Here is a 16,936-nt window from a genome sequence, read left to right on the forward strand (position 1 = left end):
AACCAACAGGAAGTGACCTATAGGAGATTACAGACTAGAAGAGCACGCATCCCTGCCATATTTCTCCATAAATTTGTATTTTATAGCTAACTTTAAAATAATAAATAGATTCATATCTTAATTAGAAACCATGATTCTGTTTATTACATGATAGACTTGATTATTGTTAGTATTGTCTTTCAACACCTGCTCGACCACCATCTGTTCTGGCATGCTAGCCCACCTCAATCATCTTCAATAATAGTACCGACTAGAGATGTCCTGATCGATCGGGATGCCGATCGATTGGGTCCAATCACGTCATTTTCAAAGTATCAGAATCGGCAAAAAATATCGCTTTTTTATATATATATATGCTTTTTTTAATATATATATTTTTAATTAAATCGTTTTCTAATTGTATTTAACATTACAGACAAAATGTCTTACAATCATCCAGAGTCTTTAGTTTTGGCTTTTTATCGTGTTAACGGCGGTAATATCTTTTAAATATTTAACGCAAATAATGCATGCGCTGCACTACCCACTCACGCACTGTCGCATTCAATCTATAATGGCACCGTTTTACGTATACATAGAGTTCAAAAGCAATGTTAAATGAGTAGAGAGAATCTTGGCAGCCTTAGAAGCTTTTTTTAAATTGGTTAAAGCCTTACAACCCCTCTCTCAACAATTAGAAATATCGTGGGAAGCAATGTGGGGAAGAAAGGTAGTACTTGATCTCTTTATTAACACCCTATTTTATTTCCCAACGCAGAGAAGATATATCAATTGGTACCACTACGCACAGTCATGGTTGCACTTCCCATCATGCATTTGGGCAGAGGTTAAATGGCTACAGTATCATTTACTGAAAGCTCAACAAATACACTAGATGGCAATATTTAGTCAAAATATACAAGGTCACATTTATCCTTTAAGAATTACAAGTCTTTCTATCCGTGGATCCCTCTCACAGAAAGAATGTTAATAATGTAAATGCCATCTTGAGGATTTATTGTCATAATAAACAAATACAGTACTTATGTACTGTATGTTGAATGTATATATTCGTCCGAGTTTTATTCATTTTTTTCTTAATGCATCGCCAAAATGTATATGATCGGGAAAAATTATCGGGAATGATTGGAATTGAATCGGGAGCAAAAAAAAAAAAAGCAATCGGATCAGGAAAAATCGGGTTCGGCAGATTCTCAAACTAAAACGATCAGATCCGGAGCAAAAAATCATGATCGGAACAACCCTAGTACCGACCTTTCTCTAAGTACATACAGTATCTTACTTAACATTCTGCCCGGTTCTATCTCTCAAAGCACAAGAAAGCCAAAATACGCTTTTTTGACGTTTTTTTTTTTTTTTTTTTTTTTTTTTTAAAACCTTTTCTGTTCAGTTGCTTGACACGGAGAATGGAAATCGTGAGTGTCCGATTGGTCTGAACAGTTTTAATGTATCGCATGGGAGTATAACGTACTCCCATTATGATCATTCAGCATGCCTCGTTTATTAGTAAAAAGCAGCGAACAGGAAGGGGTTATGGGGGGACAATATAAGAGACGGGGAAAGAGAAGAAGTACAAACAACAAGAAAGACATTGAATGCCTACGCTAATTGTGAATATGATGGTGCTATCGTTGGCAAGTTGTATTTCTGATTGACACGATGTGGGGGGCCTCATGATGACAAAGGAAAAAAGAAGGGGGGGGTCAGAAAGATAAGTGATCAGGAGGGGTGGAGTGTACACAAATCAGCCATGTGAGGTGTAGAACCCAGTATTTGTATGAATCCCTTGTGAGTATGAGTATTTTGGCATCCTATTCTATGCTATCTGATCGCTAATCCTGACACTGAGTTTTTCTACTTGAGTGTGTCTAATTGCTCTTCGTCATGCGTAAATAGCATCAGACATGTGATAGTCCTGCTGACGAGCAGAAAGGCCACACAGCAGCTGCCCCAGGGCCACGGGCCTTTCCCAGCCAATCGGGGGGCGAGCCAAAACAGCCCATACCTCCTCCCGCAGCCCAGCAAGGGGGCTGCCATCATCCAGGGTGGTCCCCCAGGCCATCCGCGCCCCCATCAACCGGTCTTCAGGGATGGGGGGGACACGCCACCGCTCCTGCCTGCCACAGCCCCCTACTAACATGGCACACCGTGGGACCCCCAACGTCGCACCAAGCCCAGGGCGGCGATACGCAGCCGACCCACAGGCACCCAGGCAGCGACCCGCGCCGGAGTTCAGGGAGACTGAGTAGGAAAGGCGGAAGCAGGAGAGCGCCGTGAAGCGGCCGCGGGGTGACGCGTGATCGGAGTCCCGAGAGGAGGCCACGCACCGGGAGCCATAGAGAAAAAGATTGAGACCCCCCTACTACCCTATTACTGTGGCTGCCGGGTCCCCAACTGGCACCCATTACCCAGCACTGTGATGGGATTGTGCTGGTATTCTCTGTATGCATTAAAATAGGAGAGCCCAGCTTAGGGCAATTTAGTTAGCTCAGTTAATTTTAAGGCGCCGCCTTATGTATGAATAGTAACAGTAACTCATCACTCCAATTGACAGTGATTGATGTCAAATAAATTCGAACTGGATTTGTACCGTTGAATTATCACGTTTAAGTGTTAATCAAGGGCTGTGGCAAGTGTGTGCAAAATGAAGTAAAATTCAACATAACAAAATAGTTTCATTACATTTTTAAATCCTGCCAGACAAAATCACCCGCAATTAAGACATGATTGTGTTAAAACAGTGAGTCAGAGAAGCCATTATGTCATCAATTATCGCAGATTCTTTGTCATGAGTTAATCATTTGAGGTCAATAACAGCAGATTATATCAATGGATCTCATTATCAAAATGTCAACTGTATTCTAATAGATGGAGCTAATTTTCAAACTCAATCAACCCCTCACATTGTATGACTTTCATTTATCCCCGGATTAATGCCATACCACAAATACTTTAGAAAATTAATCAACAAAATGAGTTTTGATTGTTTTCATTCAAATGAAAACTGACACCAGGTTGACATACAGGTTACATAAAGGAAAGAGCTTCAAATAAATGTTCCCAAAGCGACAGATTGTAGTGAGAGAACAGGATTCAGGCACACAGAGGGATAAACAGGGTAAACAGGCGCACAGACAATACAAAGGCTAACAAACAGAGAGAGACACTGCTTCAGACTGACAGATGGACAAACAGCAATGTGATAGATGCGCAATCGCTGCAGTCTAACCTGCCTTTTGGAATCAGTTCAAAACATGTCCTGTCTGTATATTCTAGCAAAATGATCAACACTCTTCCTGATCTGACTTTCTCCAATTGTGTCTCTTTGCTCCTCCCTGTGTGATCCCCTCACCTCGCTCATCATCTTGCACTGTTTACTTTTCAGATTTCAATCCTTCCCAGACTTCCGTTCTGTTTAAACAAATCCATCTGCTGCCTTCTGGATCTTTCCAGCTGTCTTTCTCCATACCCTCTTACCGATAGTTTCCTTTCTCCCACCAAGGGCTGCTGTCCGTGTCCTACGACGAGTGGGACTACGGCCTAGAGGCCCGCGTTCGCGATGGTGTGGCTATCATAACCATGGCAACCTCCACCATGATGATGGACCGAGGACCTCACACCTTGCTGAAGTCTGAGTGCCATGGAGCTCCTGACAAGAAGACCCCCATCTCGGGCAACCCTAATGAAGTCCTCAGGTGAGTAGGTTTTCATGCAATTTGAGCTTCTTTGTAACTTTAAAAATGCCTCCCCTACCCCCCATTATGAAGACTAGCGGTTTAGAAATGCTAATCAATTTATTTCACAGTGTCATCATTTGGTGTTTTTGTTGTTTAATTGAAATTCATATTATCATTCTCAGAAGAATGACAAGCCTACAAAATATTTCTCAGATGTCAATGAAAATATAACCCCTGACAAAATTAATTATGCTCAATTCTGACTGACAGTGCCAGAGAGGTATTTATTATTGTGCTTTCATTCCATAGGCTTGTAAAGCTGCCCTAGATAATATTGAGACCAAACTGGATTAGACATCATTCTGACTCTCCAAACCCAATTAAGGCTATTTATTAAAATGCAGCAATGGAATGAGCATGATTTAGAAACTGCTGTGTCTATGTCCCGCTTTCTATTAAATCAACACTGTTCACATTCCAGTACATGCAACAGACAAGTGTTTTTAATGAATGTGTTTAATATATTTGCCGATGTAGTGCCTGCTGTGATTAGGGCACACTAAATATTAGACACTTTTTTTGAGTATAGTTCTACAACACTGTTAAGAAAAAAAAAAAAAAAAGCAAGATATTCACAATCAGTATTGTATACTAATAATTAGGGATGTCGCAAAATTAGGAATGTCATGATATCGTAATATTGATATTATTATATACGGTGGTATAGTATGGAGTCTTAAGACACATTTAAATGGGAAAATGTTTCCTCCTGTTAAGGAAGAAATTTCAGGTTACAAGAGGCAAGAATACTATAGAATTCTGTAAAAGATACGTATGTACTTCCTGCTTTCTGCTTTTAAATGCCGCGGCATAAGTTCCTGCTGCCCTGTTAGTCATGATATTTCCCATCATGCCTTCGTAATAGCGGGCTTGTACATACGGTAAGATTTGTTTTCTTGGACAGACAGAATATGCAATGTTGCTTTAGGATTTAAAGGTCTGTGCTGAGTGATCATCACACACTAAATGTAACTCATAGCGTTAGAATAGCATTCACGTTTGCGTTAGCATTAGGCTAATGCTAACAGCAGGGGTCCTTTTAAACTCTCGGACATTTTTTTTTTTTTTTTTAACATACAGGTGGTGGCATCCAGGTGTGCATTGAAAATAATGTACTGCTTTCCTGCTGAGTGTGTATTTTCACCAAGTTGGTGTTGTCCTTGTACCTAGACGCTACAATATGTGCTCGTCAGTCAATGCTCAATCGAAATAGTTGGAAACCTTTATGTATTTTTGAAGTAGATTGTTTTAATTTTACAGACCAAAACGTTTTTGGTAAACGTAGACTACAACCAGATGAATTAGTCTTGAGTTTCCGTCAAAAAAACTAAACCAAGACAAACACATTTTGAGATTACTAAAATATGACTAAGACTAATGAGCATCATCCAAAAGACCAAGACCAAATTTATAAGGGCTGCCAAAAATAAAATTGGCTTTTGCAAAAAAAAAAAAAAAAAAAAAAAACTGTGAAAAGAAAAAATTAAATAAACAGACAAAGCAGAGCAAACAAAGAAATTCTGGAAAAAAAAAAAAAAAAAAATCTAGCTTTTTTAAGGCCATATCGCTTGGGTTGTTTCTGTGTGTTTTCCTGCAGACTCTTGTCTCATTAATTTATACTCAGTATAACAACAAGATCACTCTCAGTGCTAGGCAATATGACAAGGATTTTACCGCAATATAGCTCGTTGTTGTCATCATTATCGTCATGAAAAATGTGTTCGCTGACAAAAAATGTTCGTTGTCGTCATCGTTGACGAAAACAACACTTTTGAAATCTTATCAAAAGTTACTGTCTTGAATGTGTGTCTGCTGGCCACTGCCAAAAAGCAATAAAACGATCACGTGCGTTTGCTATTTGGGAAGAAATAAAAGCCTTGAGACTTCAGTGCATACACTTAAAGACAAACAAAAAAATCTCATCCAATCAATTCATCCCTCTGACTTAGGTGTCCCTAATAAATTTGCTAGATCAGGCTTTGCAAAACACCTTCTGAACAAGAATTCCGTTTAGTGTGCGGGTGCCATTAACCTCAGAACTATGAGGAAGACTATCGTTAATTAACCAAAAATTACTACACCATTATACAGTATATATATAAACAGTATGTTGTATAAATAGTGACATACTAACCTTCCACCCAACATAAAATAGTGCCTGGACATTCTCGGACATTGTAAAAATTGCACCAGATGTTTGTGCACATACCCAAACACCTTCATCTCCTGCATACTGTGATGAACCTCCCCCCATGTAATAATACCCTGCCCACACAAAAAACCGCTTCATACACGCCTTGCCGTAAAAATTCGACCCCGCCCCCTCAGCTGTCCGTCTCAGCGGCAGGCCTTTTGAACCGGCTGTGAAGCGCAGCACACGGCGGCACTTCACTCTCCGCGTGTCCTAATTGGTCCCAATGGCGTTTCAGTGGGCAAACACAAACCTCTGTCATGCTGTGCTCCAGAGCTCAGCAAAGAATTATATTCAGCAGGGTAGCATCCCCTCTCAGACTCTCTGTGTGTCTGCTCTAGTCTTGTGCGTGCTTTCGTTAGGGTCAAGAAAGTCAGTGAAGGTTTGACGTGTATGTCTGCATGGCACACAGATTATGCCCTACCTCACTTTTAAAATACAACAACTTGCCTTAACTCTTTCTCTGTGAATTTGTTTCACCACTATTTCTAAGAAATTGGCAACAATAATACGCAGTGCCTTCATTTCAGCTGTGGCCTTTTCATTTCCGCACCTTACGTTTATTGCACATTATTTTCACTGACCGCCATTCAAGGTATGACAAAAAGCTGCAAAAATAAAATCAAATGACCAGCATGAAAACAGAGCTGGAGTGCATAAAATATTATAACTCACCATAACCCTGAATCGGTGGTAGTTTTTCTGATATGAGGCTGTCAACCTGGATTAATTTAGGTATGATAATCCTTTCTCAATGAGGTCAGGCAATATGGCATAAAAATGAAATCTCCATTTTTTTTCTGCCAAAAATTCGAACAACTTGTTTTATCAAACAGAACACATTTGCAGTTATCTGGATACAGCACTTCCACTCGAGCTTTTCTACATTAACTTATTAGTTGCCATTGACGGCGCTAGACGTCCAGTGCATTTGAAGTGGGAGGGTTCTCTCCCACTTCAAATGGATTGAACGTCTACTAGAGATATACAGTGCCTTGCAAAAGTACTCGGCCCCCTTGAATCTTGCAACCTTTCGCCATATTTCAGGCTTCAAACATAAAGATATGAAATTTAATTTTTTTGTCAAGAATCAACAACAAGTGGGACACAATCGTGAAGTGGAACAAAATTTATTGGATAATTTAAACTTTTTTGACAAATAAAAAACTGAAAAGTGGGGCGTGCAATATTATTCGGCCCCCTTGCGTTAATACTTTGTAGCGCCACCTTTTGCTCCAATTACAGCTGCAAGTCGCTTGGGGTATGTTTCTATCAGTTTTGCACATCGAGAGACTGACATTCTTGCCCATTCGTCCTTGCAAAACAGCTCGAGCTCAGTGAGGTTGGATGGAGAGTGTTTGTGAACAGCAGTCTTCAGCTCTTTCCACAGATTCTCGATTGGATTCAGGTCTGGACTTTGACTTGGCCATTCTAACACCTGGATACGTTTATATTTGAACCATTCCACTGTAGATTTGGCTTTATGTTTTGGATCATTGTCCTGTTGGAAGATAAATCTCCGTCCCAGTCTCAGGTCTTGTGCAGATACCAACAGGTTTTCTTCTAGAATGTTCCTGTATTTGGCTGCATCCATCTTCCCGTCAATTTTAACCATCTTCCCTGTCCCTGCTGAAGAAAAGCAGGCCCAAACCATGATGCTGCCACCACCATGTTTGACAGTGGGGATGGTGTGTTCAGGGTGATGAGCTGTGTTGCTTTTACGCCAAACATATCGTTTTGCATTGTGGCCAAAAAGTTCAATTTTGGTTTCATCTGACCAGAGCACCTTCTTCCACATGTTTGGTGTGTCTCCCAGGTGGCTTGTGGCAAACTTTAAACGAGACTTTTTATGGATATCTTTGAGAAATGGCTTTCTTCTAGCCACTCTTCCATAAAGGCCAAATTTGTGCAGTGTACGACTGATTGTTGTCCTATGGACAGACTCTCCCACCTCAGCTGTAGATCTCTGCAGTTCATCCAGAGTGATCATGGGCCTCTTGGCTGCATCTCTGATCAGTTTTCTCCTTGTTTGAGAAGAAAGTTTGGAAGGACGGCCGGGTCTTGGTAGATTTGCAGTGGTCTGATGCTCCTTCCATTTCAATATGATGGCTTGCACAGTGCTCCTTGAGATGTTTAAAGCTTGGGAAATCTTTTTGTATCCATATCCGGCTTTAAACTTCTCCACAACAGTATCTCGGACCTGCCTGGTGTGTTCCTTGGTTTTCATAATGCTCTCTGCACTTTAAACAGAACCCTGAGACTATCACAGAGCAGGTGCATTTATACGGAGACTTGATTATACACAGGTGGATTCTATTTATCATCATCGGTCATTTAGAACAACATTGGATCATTCAGAGATCCTCACTGAACCTCTGGAGTGAGTTTGCTGCACTGAAAGTAAAGGGGCCGAATAATATTGCACGCCCCACTTTTCAGTTTTTTATTTGTTAAAAAAGTTTAAATTATCCAATAAATGTTGTTCCACTTCACGATTGTGTCCCACTTGTTGTTGATTCTTGACAAAAAAATTAAATTTCATATCTTTATGTTTGAAGCCTGAAATGTGGCGAAAGGTTGCAAGATTCAAGGGGGCCGAATACTTTTGCAAGGCACTGTACAGTACCCATTTAAATTCACAGCAGAAGGATAAAAACACTACAGGATTTGACGTCTATCACTGTCAATGGCAACCAATGAGTTAAGGCTGCTTAGTGATGGCTGGTATGCATCCGAGCTCCGTCCTCACCACTGTTGCGGACACACCGTCTGTGCTCCGAACGTACAGTTTCCTAATCAACTTAGCCTTGTTGTTGATTAGATCAGCTGCAAGCACCGCTAAGATTCTTCGCCCCTTGCTGCCTTAACTAAATTTGCGTGATGATAACCTTTGTCTTCAAGTGTTCATTCAAGAGATTATCAATCAGATACAGTCTATGAAATAGAAACTGAATGGCCACTTGCCTGTTTTGCTGATTGATAACTTGCACGGGTGCCTCCTGCCATGCGTGTCGGTACACAAAGTGAATCAATGGATGAGGTGATGGATGTGCATGACCACAATAAAACACTGTCACTCTCCAGTATAGGACTGTGCGATATCACAATATATATCGTCCAACACGATATAAAACTTTGTATCGACATTTTACATGTCTAGCATAATTCCCATTTCCTTCAATGCATTTTGACCAGCAGTTAACGCACAATTTGCAATTTGATTTGCAACATTGATAGTACAGGTAGTCCTCGGGTTACGAACGAGTTCCGTTCCCACGTTAGCGATGTAGCCCGAATTTCCACGTAAGTCTCAATAAACGCTTTTAATACCCCTATACAACCCATGAATGTCAAAATATCTATCCATATTTCATGCTATATTCTATTTCATAACATGTATTATACGTCATTGTACTGTTCTCGCAAAGACATTGGAGCTAAGTCCAAGCTAGACAGCAAGCTAAACTGTAATCTTTCCCCTCTCTCTCACTTGGCTGCACAACTTCTTCCTGGGAGCAAATGCGCTCTTCCTCGTGTGAGCACGTGCGTTTTTCTTGGTGTGCGCAAATATGTTCTTCTTCGTGTGTACATGCGCGCTTACTCGTGTGCGGAAGAACTACATGCTCTAAAATTAGGGCTGTCAAACGATTAAAATTTTTAGTCGAGTTAATCACAGCTTAAAAATGAATTAATCGCAATTAATTGCAATTCAAACCATCTCTAAAATATGCCATATTTTTCTGTAAATTATTGTTGGAATGGAATGGTAAGACACAAGACGGATATATACATTCAACATACTGTACATAAGTACTGTATTTATTTATTATAACAATAAATCCACAAGATGGCATTAACATTATTAACATTCTTTCTGTTAAAGGGATCCACGGATAGAAAGAGTTGTAGTTCTTAAAAGATAAATGGTAGTACAAGTTATAGTAGTTTTATATTAACCCCTCTTAATGTTTTCGTTTTAATAATATTTGTAAAAAATAAACTACTAGCTCGCAATTGTTGACGTCGCCAATCGGTGACATTACATGTACCCCCTTCCCACTCGGCTTTTGGTGGCAGTGGGAAAGGTGCAGCAACCCGCCTCGAACCGTGTCAATCAACCCGCCAAACGACCCGCGTTAAAATCACCTCGGCTCTGATCGTCATGCAGTGTGAAAGCAAAACCCCGGGTCAACAGTCAACACCCTAATCTACGAGGTGACATAGGCTCTTACATGATGCGTCATAACTCCTTTCAATTTCAAACCAAAATTCACCTCGCCTACGTTGCCTCAGCACAAGCAGAGTGTTGATCCTTTGCTGCATTTCGACCATTTTGAGGGCAGTAAAAAGCATGAAAACAGAGAACACAAATGGAAAGAAGGCTTCCATGTTGCTCTGCATTGTTTACTTCCTTGAACTGAATGAATTCGGTCGCACTTGTCGACGCGCATCTTAGCGTGGTGACGTTACGTAACCTTACGCATGGCGGAGGAGGGGTGGGGGGGTTAGACGGGTGAAAACAAAAACAAAACACGGCTTTTTTTTGTCAATGGGAAAGGTGCCAAATGCCAATTGCTAGTGGGTTGCATCAGCTTGGAAAAAACGCGCGTTGACCCACTAGTTTCAGTGGGAAAGGGGCAATCGGCTCCCTGCCGTTCTTCCACAGTGTCTTTAACTATGTAAGGTAGTGATTGAAATACACCACAAGGTGTCAATGACGAGTTTTAAATTGCTTAGAAATCAAGCCAAATAGTGTGTTTGTCCCTCAACTGATGCCGTAGTTTTCCGTTTAGTGCGGGTCCATTGTGCCTTATGTTCATTTGAGTGTTGTCTGTGTGTATCACACATGCATATAGGACAATTTTGAAATTTGGCCAAATAGGGGGTCTCAGAGCGGAACTTCATGTCACCTCATTGTTTTCCGCCATATATATCATCTAACACAAAAAGGGTTTGGAGGATATCTCTTTGTGAGGTTAAGTATTGCACCCATGACCTTATCAAAAATATATACATACAATGAAGCGTTTCGAACACACACATATACGAATTGAAAAGGTTGTTTGTGAAAAAAAAAAATCAAATATAACATTGAAAAAAAGTATTTTCAAAAATATTGACAATAATTGAGTTCAGTTCAAATTTTTCTGGCATGCCACTCAGTTTCCACTTGAACAGGACACAGGGCTATGTTACACACTTCCTCACACAGCCCACTCTTCTGCCGTTTGCACACTGCTGTCATTTCTCACTCGCCGACTCATCCGAAGAAAACGACGACAAATCTGGCCCATACTCCTCCTTGAGTTGATGAAATAATGCATTAGCTTGCACTAAATTTAGCTTTCGATTCATTCTGCACATTTCAAAGTTGCTCGCTCAATCCAACTGGCCGCTGCTCGCTACCTCTCCTTCCTCTCCTTAGGTGGCACCTCGCCAAAAAATTTTCACATTACATTCGTGCCTCATTACCTCACAATGGCTCCTAGGATATGTAGTTTTTCGTGGTGCTTCCAGTTTTGAAAAAGGACCAGAAATTATGGAAATATGGACATAAATACATGGTCCATGCAGCTCTAATCTTTATTTACGAGGGCAATAAAACTATAAAACTCAAATGACATCATCTTCGGTTTACTTGGTCGAGTGACTTCATGTAAAAACCGGCATGGACCTCAACTTCCGCACTTTCAAATGAGACCAGTGACACGTAGGTGATGTAGTTACAGCGTGACAAGGCTTCAAAGATGATATACGTAAACGTGTCACCATCGACAAGTCCGGTGTTAAAGGGTTAATATACAGCAGTTTTAAAAGTCAATTAGATATCTAATTAGACATTTAGAAATAATATATAATATATGGATGCTACTATGCTTCTACTATCTACACCAGATTGTTTTAGGTTGCAACACTACTTGATACAATCAACATTTGTGTCAGGTCAGTTTAATGTGAATTCAAAAATAAAGTGAGTGTGGGAAAAACTGTCATAATTCTTGTATAATGCTTCACCAAATAATTAAATATCATGGCATATTGATATCGTGATGTAAAATGGCCCAAATTGATTTTTTACGTATCGCACAGCACTTCTCTCCGGTGAACTCAAATACCACAGAGAGGAAATAAATGAGTGCAGACACATAAAAATGTTCCATGCAGGACAGTGGAGTCTCTGAATGATTTGATGGGAATGAAAAGGATGTGAGTCATATGCTACGGCCTTTTCAATCACCCTATTTCAACATAATTGAACACTTGTGGGAGATGTTGCATTACTGCGACCATCTACCAAAGAGAGACATTTTCTTTTCTATATTGCTGTTTTCCCTGTTGTTTAGGATGTTCGCCCCTCTTTGTTTTGGATTTGTTTTGATTTTATTCGTCCCCCCCATCTGTTTCTCAAGCAGACCTAATTATTAGATAGTCATAACTAATTCTCTATTCTCTGAGAGTATGCATGAAATAGGTTCTGAAAACAAACCATGACAAATTGATTGAACCCAGCAGCTGAAAGGAAGACTAATCGGCAAACTATGGGAATTGAATTAGAAATTGTTCTGACTCTCAAAAACTAATTAGGAGTAGTTATTAATCTGTAGAAATGGAACGAGCATGATTCAAGAAGTGCTTGGACTATTTCCTGTTTTCTATTTATTCTGAGCAGCCTCGTCTCAAATTACCTTCCGGAGCGATAAAACCCACATGCTTCGTTTCTAGTGGAACATATTTTTGCTCAATTGCAAGGAAATCACATCGGTTCAGAAAGTGCAGGCAATCATGAGGCGGAGTTCTGCAGGTCAACAAAGCAGGCTCGATTTGGCTTTCAAACTGTGACGCATGACTTTGAAACGGCTTGTTTAGCCAAAAGTTTGTCTTTTTATACTGACTTAGTATGTATTATGTGAGTTTATCGAAGAAAACACAGTATGTTTAAGCAAAAGGTATCCAAAGTCAGTGGTGTGCACATATCAATTAGGTGTGGGAACCTCTGAGTACCTCACAATATCATACATGATACAAGGCTCACGATAATGATGATCTCATGGTATGGCGATACAAGGCTCATAATACTGATGATCTCATGATATGGTGATACAACAATTATCGATACATGGGTCAGTAAATCAATTTACCTTATTCTTTAAAACAACTAATAAACAGAAAAACAAGCCATTTTCATCCTTCTGCTGTATATTGAAATGAATTTATCACAAGTTTACGTCCAATCCATTTAAAGTGGGAGGGTGGCAGCAATTTCGCGAATTCCACGGCCGCCAGTGGCAGCCAACGGCAACCAATGAGTTCATTTTGGGTCATTTCACGTCATTTCCTGTTGATTTCCAGTCCCTTCCTTTGCCTTTGGGGGCATTTAAGGGTCACTTCCTGTTGATTTTGGGGAATTTACAGGTCACTTCCTGTTGATTTTGGTTTTCTGAAAAGGAAGTGACTCAAAGAATGTCCTCAAATGAAAAGGAAATGACGCAAAATCAACAGGAGGCAGTGGGTAATCGGGAGGATTGGGACAAATCTTCATCGTGGGCCGGCCGGCCAGGAGGGTCGGTGTTCTGCCAAAATCTCCTACATCGGCGAAACGTGCTACATTGAGGCAAAGGCAAATTTATTTATATAGCACAATTCAACACAAGGCAATTCAAAGTGCTTTACATCACATGAAGACCATAAAAATCACATTTAAATCAACACAACGTAAAAACCAAGACAAAAGATTGCATTTAATCACAGATTAAAAATAAATAAATAAAAATAAAACAAAAATAAAAACAAAGCAAAAACTACCCTAATAATAATCATTGAAATCAGCAATAGAGATAAGCACAAGAGGAATAGAAGGCATTAGTCGAATTTGGCACCCAAAGTACTACCGTGCGCTCTAAACTTTGTTTAGATGCATACAGGAATGACGTATTAAAAAAATGCCTGCAGAAAATACCTAAATCAAACCTTTACATTAAATAAGGACGGTTTAAATACGTTACGTGACTAATGTGGTCAACTGCTTCAAAGCTAACACAAAAAAACTCATATATTGTTTAAAAGTATGGGAGGGTAATACATGCAAAAAGTATCTTTGAGGCAGCGAAAAGGTTCTAAATAACTAAATAAAAACAAAAATAGTGAGTACTCACCGCTTCTAACCGATGTGCGCATGCGTGTAGATGCATGCGCAAGCGCGGTGAGCATTCTGTAGGACGTTTCGCCGCGTAGTAAGGAATGGCCGACAGCCAACGAACACTTAATTTTTCCATTGATAACACATCTTAGTCCTATAATTTATTTACACTTCCGCCTTACTAAAGTTGTTTTTTTATATGTATATAACAGAAACGGTAACAGTGGCAGTCAGATACCATTGTAATTCTTTTCAGGTCATTCATTGTCAGACAGAAGCAGCACGGCACAACGTTACGCTAAAAAAAATAAGTTAAAAATATAAAAATGGCTTACCTCTTTGTCCTCTGAAAGACCATGCCAACCCAACATAATGTTTACTGCATATGAAACGTGAATGGATTCGCCGAGCTGGTGTTAAAGTCCGCGCAAGTTGATTCGGTCTTCACATTTTTTCCTCCCGAGTTTTTGGTTTCTGGAAACGTATGAAGAAAACATCCTTCATGTGTCGTAATGTCTAGAGTCGTTTTTACAAGTCCCAAAAAAGCAATGCGTGATCGGCATGTTCGTTTTTGAAAGATTACCGGCGAAAAGTAGCACTAATTGCGTTGTGTCTATGCGAGGGCGGGTCTATAATGTCCCACTTCGGCTTTACTTCCGCTTTACGATGCGACGTCACGGTCTAAAAATAGCCTGCGTGCGGTACGCCATTGTGAATTGCTTATCAAACTACTGTATTTTCAGGACTATAAATTGGACTTTTTCTCCACAATTTGGCTGGGCTGGCAACTTGCCCTCAGGTGCAAATTATATAATGTGAAAATGTAGACTTTTACATGTTCTTAAATCTTATTTGTATTTTATGCTTGCATAGGTTCTCTTCCTTTTACTCCTACTTCCTCCCACGTTATAAATTCATGCAAGCTAGGCCAATAAACTACTCTAAAATATGTCTTTAGGTGTGTATGTGATTGTGAATGTCTTTACATGCCCTGTGACTGGCTGACAATATGTTCCTCTAGCTCATAGTCAGCTGAGATGGGCTCCAGCTGACCCCAATAAGGACAAGTGGTATAGAAAATGGCTACTTGTAAACGTATACTGACAGGACACATTATTAGATGCAACTGTACAATTCTGCTGACATCCAGTACAAGAGCCGGATCAACAATTCTCCCATTAAAAAGGAATATTTGCTAAAACAGATTTTTCATATAGTTGTTGTACAACATCACATCACACTGTACTATACTATACTTCACTATTACACTGTATACAGCCTATATATATGGACAATGACTATATATTACAATAGATTCATATTTCCAATTATTTTCCTTGTTCTAGTTAGGCCTGTCACAATAATTACTATATCGACATATCGTCTGATATTTAAAATGGCCAATGATAGCTTTTCAGGGTGCGAAAAATTGCATGTCATCAACATTCATTCGTACTGCCTTGTTCGCTTTCCCTCTGTAAATCAACTAGCTCCCCGCTGGAGGTGGGGTTCAGGCTTATACACACATACGGGATGGAGAATAATGTGTGATACTACATACGTATTTTGGCATCGATCAGAACCAAGTGACTACAGGGCTATTATTGCCAATGCAGATGCTATTGATTCCTTAAAGTAGGCGGCTCATCAAATTGCAATATTTCATTTTCACGAACTTCAAGTGTTTCTGCTGTGATAAATTGATATGTTGTAATATTTTGCCAGCAGAAAAAAATCCATCATAGTATCGTTCACCACGATAGTTTCTGGGAAAGTATATTGTCCTAAAAAAAATTGTTATCATGACCGGCCTAGTTTTAGTCTCATTGTTCTTTTACATCCACTATCATTCAAAATGCAGCAATCAGGGCAAGGCAAAAAAGGACACAGCACACTCTGAGAAGGTTACAACTGTAAGTAAACGAAATTCAAAGTACGTACATGGCCCTGTGGTATTCTGACAAGGAAAGATAGCAGAGGGAAGAAGGAGAAAAAGAAGAGAGGAGCACGAGGCAAACAGAGGGCACAAGAACAGAGTGAGGCAACAATGGAAACGAACAATGCACAACAGTGCGAGGTTCATGAGTTTGACAGCGGGGCCGCTGACCCCACACGCCGTGGACACGTTCCAAATGAGCTTGAACTTGGAAAGGTGTCAAGCGCTTTTTAAGCTCTGTGGACCCTTTTGAACTTTCACTGCCTCGATGGTGAAAGCATGTGTGTTTGTAAAACGGTGCGGCGCAATGAGTGTGTATTACGTCCCACCCTCACATTTTCAGCTAATCCTATTAAGGCTTGTTTTAATTCGGTCAGGTCTGGCTTTTGTGAAATATTTAACATTAGCAAATATATTGCAATGATTGCTATTTTGATGCCAAAAATCTGCCTTTGTTCCATCTGTGTGTGTTTTACATTACTTTTCCATTGACACAATATTCCCACATTTTTACATGGAGACGTTTACATTAATGCACAACCACAAACGCACACGAATGTTCACGCTTTCCGCACAGTCAACGCCATTTACTAAGTGTGCAGTCATCAAGGGAACAGTGTATTACAATGTTTTCTTGCCGTGACCAAACAGTGACAAGCGGGTCATTTTCCATACAGTGTAGGTTCCTCTGTGCAAATCTAATAAGTACATTGCGCCACAGTAATTGCTAAGGAGCATAATTCATGATTAATTTATTCTGGGGTTAATTTATTAAAACTGCCTTATCAATATTTCACACTCCTCCTGCATTATTCACATTAGAACATGCGCTGAAACGTATCTGTGTCAACCCATGAATTTAATACAGTGAGTGGCTGTTTGTGTGTCTATGTCTGTATATGTGTTTTTCACATTTTGTTCCCATACTTAACTAG

General features: G+C 40.0%; 1 protein-coding gene across 7 annotated transcripts in view; it reads left to right on the forward strand.

Moving 5' to 3' along the window:
- Positions 1 to 16,936, forward strand: part of LOC130931850 (glutamate receptor ionotropic, NMDA 2B-like) — a 419,867-nt gene that overhangs the window by 323,023 nt on the left and 79,908 nt on the right. For all 7 annotated transcript variants that reach the window (XM_057860982.1, XM_057860986.1, XM_057860980.1 and 4 more), the window contains exon 7: positions 3,503 to 3,695. In XM_057860982.1, coding sequence (XP_057716965.1) covers positions 3,503 to 3,695 — 193 coding nt within the window. The remainder of the gene's footprint in view (positions 1 to 3,502; positions 3,696 to 16,936) is intronic.

This window comes from Corythoichthys intestinalis, chromosome 16 (assembly GCF_030265065.1).
Source record: "Corythoichthys intestinalis isolate RoL2023-P3 chromosome 16, ASM3026506v1, whole genome shotgun sequence".
Taxonomy (NCBI): Eukaryota; Metazoa; Chordata; class Actinopteri; order Syngnathiformes; family Syngnathidae; genus Corythoichthys; species Corythoichthys intestinalis.